Here is a 6,558-nt window from a genome sequence, read left to right on the forward strand (position 1 = left end):
TAAACTGCTGAACCACACACCCCCAGATCTAGCTGATGGGCATTTTAGAGATGCCAATTCACCATAAATCCATGGGTAGAATGGGTGTGTGTCCAAAAAAAACTGTAAAAATTTCCGAAATACTACTCTTGTTACCTGTCAGAACAGCTCAAGTTACTGGTATATAGAGGCAGCTGTATAACGTTGGAATTAACCTTGATTAACCTTCAGCGCTATCTTAAGTGCGATCTTTAGTGTACGTTATAAAAGTTTGAAGATTGTCAGTCTGGTGCACATTCTGCAGTAAAGTTCATATCAGTGGGGTTGCTGGAAAGGAAATTGATGGGACCGTGGAAAGGAAAACCATGTTCTAAAAAAAAATCATTAGTGTCACGTGTTGGGAACTTCTAACCACCAAATACGTGCTGTGCGGGCGTACCCTGAAATGCATGTCCTGACCCTGCACTCCGGCTTTTCAGCCAAACAAGTCGAGCTCCCCCCGTGACCTGAAGCTGCTCTGTGCCGACGAGGAGCACACCAGGACCTGCTGGGTGACCGCCTTGCGACTTTTCAAGGTAACTCTCGGTCGGGTCACAACGTGGATGTCAGACGCTGCCCCAGGTGGGTACACTGCCTTAAGGATCATGTCGGGGGCTGCAAATTAAGCTCACCTGGCCGCCTCAGACGAAGGGCGAAAATATAAGCTGAACAGTAGCCTACTGTCTAGTTAAAATAATAATAATAAATTGCATGTCTGACTACATTTTTACCGAACGAGCTCATTTGGCTAGTAGCAAAAATTAAGTTCCAACCCAATGATATCATTTGTTTCTTTAAAAACCGACATGTGTTCCCCATCCTGTCCTCCACTCACGTGTGACATCAGTGGCTTCCCAGTTTGTCACATTGCTTTGAGTTTCTGAGCCTTCAAACCTTCTAGGCTGGCTTCTCCCCATGTTTGCCATGTGCATCTGATCAAACGTATAAACATGCACGTCCCTGTTTGTTTTTCGGCTAATTACACTTTAAACGTTTTTTCTTCTTTTTTCTTTTTTTGATGTCTGCATAACCTGAAATGATTGGCTGGTTGTTTTTGCTCTGCAGTATGGGATGCAACTGTACCAGAACTTCCTCCATCCACATCAAAAACAGAAATCTTCACCCATGGTAAATATCCTTCATGGCTGTTTTATCCCATCTTTCGTCTAGACTACAAGCAAACAAATACTACTTGACAGTTTATTAAAGATGGCTTTCATTCAGCTTTTATTGATGCTGATTATGAGCTCATAGACCATCTCCTGTAATTAGTGACACTTCCACATTGCTTTCCGCTTCATCTTAACGGTACATTGATTGGTATTCTTTATGGTAAGTTTTACACTGTTTAGTCTACTACAAGAGTCCCTCATTCCTTTTTGGCATGAAAAGCAGATGTTTAAATAGAAAGGACATCCTGCCAAGTCTGTATGTTCTTAGCTACTTGGGGTGCCCTCTGACGGGTTGGCATCCCATCCAGGGTGTCCCCTGCCTTGTGCCCTCTGACGGGTTGGCATCCCATCCAGGGTGTCCCCTGCCTCATGTCCCGTGTTAACTGGGCTCCGAATTCCCCACAGTTATGGAAGATTGGGTCAATGCATGGATACTTAGGAATGAACAAGCTGAGTTGTAAGGACCTATTTTCTCCACGGCAGACGAAGCCACAGCTCTCTAAAAATAGCCTGGTTTTCAGCTGCTCCCTAGACTTAACAGCTCAGCACCTCTGGGTTGTTGTTTGAAGACCACGAAACAATGTTCAGCACAGGCGAGACTCCGAGAGCACAAGGGTGGAAATGTTTCTGGGAGTTGGCATGCCAGTGTATATTAGTTTTGGGCTAGGATCTGTTGTGGCTGGGGGTTTAAACATGCTTATGTTCAGTGTTTAACCCCCTCCTTTGTTACATGGTAGAAAAGATCATAAGGTAGTAAGGTCATTATGTGAAATAACGTCGTTTTTCTGCTTGTCATATAACAGAGAACCATTGTCAGATAGCTGATGAACTCCTGCATGTTCTATTCTGTTTTGGGGTGGGCAGTTATGTGGGAGGAAAACTGCTGGTAACAGAAAAAATAATAAGGGAAACAAACACTTTTTATAGTATGAATTCACTTTGCAACTGCTTATTAGGTACAGGGTCACAGGGAACAATAGTAATGATCTTGGATATTAAAACCAGAATGTGAGAAGGAACACTCTGTAACAAATAACCTCGTTAATAGATCATTATCAGGTTCGTTTTTTTTAGTTTCATATTTTTGTTGGTAGATGTGAATTTTATGCTAAATTTTACAGTGGTGCCATCAGCTGCTGACACAATGGCTCTGCAAATAATGGTGAAATTGTTTCATTTCCATCAGCCACTAGGTGGCAGCATATAACCGTAATGTGAGGCTGGTAATGAGAAGCCCTAGGTCGATGCAATACTTTGTGTCTGATCGTTCCAGAGGAGTATCTCTGAAAACTCCCTGGTGGCCATGGACTTCTCAGGACACAAGAGCCGGGTGATAGAGAACCCCTCAGAGGTGCTGTCGGTGGCCGTGGAGGAGGGGCTCTCCTGGAGGGTACGTTTTTCATTCCGCCATTTTCCCCTCACACTTACCTCACTGCCCCTGCCTCGTGATATTTTGCAGATCCCCCCCCTGCTTAAACATTTCTCTGCATTTGACCACCATCTACTTCCCTTCAAATGAGAATGAACTGATATTCGGCCCCAAAGTAGGATGGAGAGAGAGCTTTAACCAAGGGCTTAACTTTGGGTTATGTATTGGGGGGGGGGGGGGGGGTTTGAGGTCTCCACCCACTTAAGAGGTTCCAGGGTGTTGTATTGGCCGGTTTTGATTATTAGGGGGGTTACAGTCCCCCCTCATCCCCCCATAATTTACGCCCATGGCTTCAACAGAAGACCCTCACCCAGCCTTGGCACTGTGAGTAACACCTCAACTCTACCCTCTTTCTCCATCTCAGAGGAAGAGCTGCCATCGTCTGAGTTGTCATGGAAGCCCTTCCACCTCTCAGAGTCCCGTAGCCAGCTTAGGTCAGTGGAACAAAGTGCTTACTCTCGGTGGGGGGTCACATCTTCGTGTCCTTGCTGGGAGTACCGCTGGGAATGAGCCACCTGCATGAGGCCCAGTGAAGGTTCTGAAGTATCCACTTTCACTGACTCACCATTCTTTCCCAAAGCCCTCCACAGAGCTCAACCTTGGTTCCACAGCAGATTATCCAGAGACGAGGCTCATCGACTGATCACCCAGCAAGGCCTTGTTGATGGGTATGCAGAAATATTTTGATTAAAAATACTTGCCCCTGCCTCGCATTGGCCATGCGTAGACATGCCGGGTTTGCCAAAGACTTTATTGCGTCCCCTCTTTGCACTTATGCTATATTGAATGCAGAGCCGAGTAGTTGAGCTTGTTATAAAATAACAGCATGCAGTGTGTGTTTGCACATACCAAATCCAGGTATGTGCAGAATAATAAATCATTACCTTCTCCACTTTAACTTGGCCAAGCAAGAGAATTCTTCTGAAAGTTCTTGCTGCGGGCCTTGCTATACCTTGTATTTCTATAGACTTTTAACTGTTTCTCCTTCAGGGTTTTTCTTTTAAGGGACAGCCAAAGCAACCCCAAGACGTTTGTCCTGTCACTGTGCCACATGCAAAGAATCAAACATTTTCAAATCCTACCTGTAAGTTTGCCTTGCGTTTGCGACGTGTCCTGTAGCTTTTCAGATCCTACCTGTAAGTTTGCCTTGTTTTCCAATGTGTCCTGTAGCTTTTCAGATCCTACCTGTAAGTTTGCCTTGTGTTTTCCAACATGTGTCCTGTAGCTTTTCAGATCCTTCCTGTAAGTTTGCCTTGCATTTGCGATGTGTCCTGTAGCTTTTCAGATCCTTCCTGTAAGTTTGCCTTGTGTTTGCGATGTGTCCTGTAGCTAGGCTCTCTTCTGACCTCCTAGTTGACTTTTGTGCTCAAACCAATCGATGTGCATGTACTTAACCGGTGCTGTACTGCCGCCCCCTACCCATCCATGTTCCTGCTCTGGCAGGTGGAGGACGAGGGGGAGCTGTTCTTCAGCTTGGACGATGGCCAGACGCGATTCACCGATCTCATCCAGCTGGTTGAGTTCTACCAGCTGAACAAGGGCGTTCTGCCCTGCAGGCTGAAGCACCACTGCTCCAGGGTCGCCCTCTGAGCCGGTGGGCGCTCAAGAGAGAGCCGCCAGCTCAGGGCTCGATACACCTTAACCACAGCGGCTCCCTGGGGAAACCCCCCCCCCAACCCCCCCGATATGCGCACCGTGCCTTCGACAGGAGAAGCCCTTGAAGCGAATACAGCCAGAATCTGACAGGTTGCATCCCCCACGCCTACCCATTGTGACACACGACAAGTCCTTTCCCCGTCGCTTTGACCGGAACGTTTTTTTTCTCCAGCAGGAGAGGGAATGCAAGATCCATTGTGGGAGACAGTCAGGGGGAAGACTGTATGCAGTGATGGTTTTAATGCCATGTCAGTTGGTTGATAATTGAGATTTGGCCTGTTACGGGTGTTTCGAAACTTCAAGGGAGAGAACAGATGCCACGAGCACAGAAGACAAAAAAATAGCTACTTAAATGCCAGACAACGTACTGTATATAGTGTAGCGCTGAATGTGTTTATATAATGTTTCAGCATGTGGGGCTAAAACCCATTTCGGGACTGAGAGAGCATTTCAGTGGAAGCTCATTGTTTGCCACTAGCTTGTTTTCACAAAATCTATACCAAGTCTTGTTGCATTTAATAGTATTTTATTTTATTTTTCTTTTTGTATTCTGTTTCAGTAGGGTGAATATTTGACTATAGCCATATGGATCATATGCGAGTTGGTACTGTTGCAGTGAACCTGTCTGCTTACGGTTCACCTGGACGGGGCATTCACAAATCAGGTTGGACAGGGGAGTCCCCGGCACACTGGGACTATAGTGGTCCTCTGTCCTCTAATCTTCACTAAGCTTGCGACTGTTGAATTTCACTTGTTCGCTCACAGATCAACTCCACGATCTCCTGAGCAAGCTAAGCCCTGCCCGACATGTTGGTATCAAGGTTTTTTTTTCTTTCTTTCTTACACGAATGTGACTGGCTGCAGGTGGAAGAAGCGTTCGGACATTTGGGAACGCCGCAGGAATGGCGAGCAGCCTGCTTTAATGGCCAGACATGCTCATTGTAAACATCAACACGTCACATTAGCCTGTACTGTACCTTTAAGTGGAATGTATCGATTATTTCTGAAAGGATGCCAACATCCGTTTCCTTGACAGTTTCGGGATTTAATTTAATGGTTAAAAATGGTAAGAAGTTATGCAAATAAAATCATTGTATTAAAGCTAATAATGTAAAAGATTAAACCAGGGCCACAAAAAACCTTTGACTAGTTTAGTATCAATGTCAAGAAAGTATTGCTAGTAGCTACAGTTGAAGTGAAATAACACAAACCAGCCACGTTAAACGGGGTACCAACTTTTCGAAAAATAATTAACAACACTCATAAATTGTTGCACTTCTAACCCAAGTGAAAGAACGATGAGATTTTGACGCAATGCACTTTTCCTACATAGGCACAAGGATACGTCATTTTTTTTCATAACCTAAGAGCAAGTGTGTTGAGAACAAATGAATGTCTCAGACTGCAATGTTTTGTACAAGTCTACGTGTTTTGCACTGTATGCATTCTGTCTTGCAATTTTTAAGTATCTACAGCTAGCTGTACGGTAAACACGCATTTTTAAAACCGTTCTACACCCACGAAGAGAATTTTATGTCATATCCCATTAAGTGATCTAGACTGAATAATTTGCACTGTAGTTGGCACACTGTTTAACATATTATTTCTGATCCTAAAGATAAATATTGACTGTTTAAGGACTGTTGGAACACGTTTAGGTGATTACAAACGTACATACGTTTTTTTCCTTTGTGTGTCTGGTTATGTAGGCTTTACTTACATTTTATATGGACCTAAACGCGTAGCTTTGAATGCAAGTAAAATGACTGTGTATATAATTTAACGCCCGCCGTAATGTTTCCCCGACTTCATTTTCTACACTTGCTTTGTTATTGTGTGGTCTGCAGTTTCTACAAAGCCAGTAACTTTGAACTTGATGTTTCAGGAGAGGTCGACCTCTTTCATGTCACATTATGAAGTGGCTGGCACAGAGTATCGGCAACAAAGAAAATATTGCTTGGCATTGTTGGGTTGAAACCGAGTGATATTTTGTAGAAATGTTAAACTACCTGCTTGATGTTTACAGAGCCATTTCCAATTAAAATAATGCAATTAAAATATTTTACCTTTCTTTGGATTGTAATGCGATATACTTTTCTCTATTTAGGCCTAATACAATGGGTCATTTAACATTGTACATTTACACATGGCGGGGCTGGGTAAACATTATTTGATACAAAGTATACAATATTCTAGGACTGGGTGATAAAACAATAACGATAAATATCGCACCATAATTTCTCTCGATATCAATATGACAAATGTTCAATAAAGGTTCCACAT

At 43.8% G+C, this 6,558-nt stretch overlaps 1 protein-coding gene across 4 annotated transcripts in view; it reads left to right on the top strand.

The window, feature by feature from the left end:
• Positions 1–6,345, top strand: part of grb14 (growth factor receptor-bound protein 14) — a 35,461-nt gene extending 29,116 nt beyond the window's left edge. For all 4 annotated transcript variants that reach the window (XM_023791344.2, XM_023791435.2, XM_023791595.2 and 1 more), the window contains 7 exons: positions 459–554; positions 1,084–1,146; positions 2,464–2,580; positions 2,984–3,053; positions 3,200–3,287; positions 3,610–3,703; positions 4,063–6,345. In XM_023791344.2, coding sequence (XP_023647112.1) covers positions 459–554; positions 1,084–1,146; positions 2,464–2,580; positions 2,984–3,053; positions 3,200–3,287; positions 3,610–3,703; positions 4,063–4,209 — 675 coding nt within the window. In that variant the 3' untranslated portion in view covers positions 4,210–6,345. The remainder of the gene's footprint in view (positions 1–458; positions 555–1,083; positions 1,147–2,463; positions 2,581–2,983; positions 3,054–3,199; positions 3,288–3,609; positions 3,704–4,062) is intronic.
• The last annotated feature ends 213 nt before the right edge of the window (positions 6,346–6,558 follow it).

This window comes from Paramormyrops kingsleyae, chromosome 1 (assembly GCF_048594095.1).
Source record: "Paramormyrops kingsleyae isolate MSU_618 chromosome 1, PKINGS_0.4, whole genome shotgun sequence".
Lineage (NCBI taxonomy): Eukaryota > Metazoa > Chordata > Actinopteri > Osteoglossiformes > Mormyridae > Paramormyrops > Paramormyrops kingsleyae.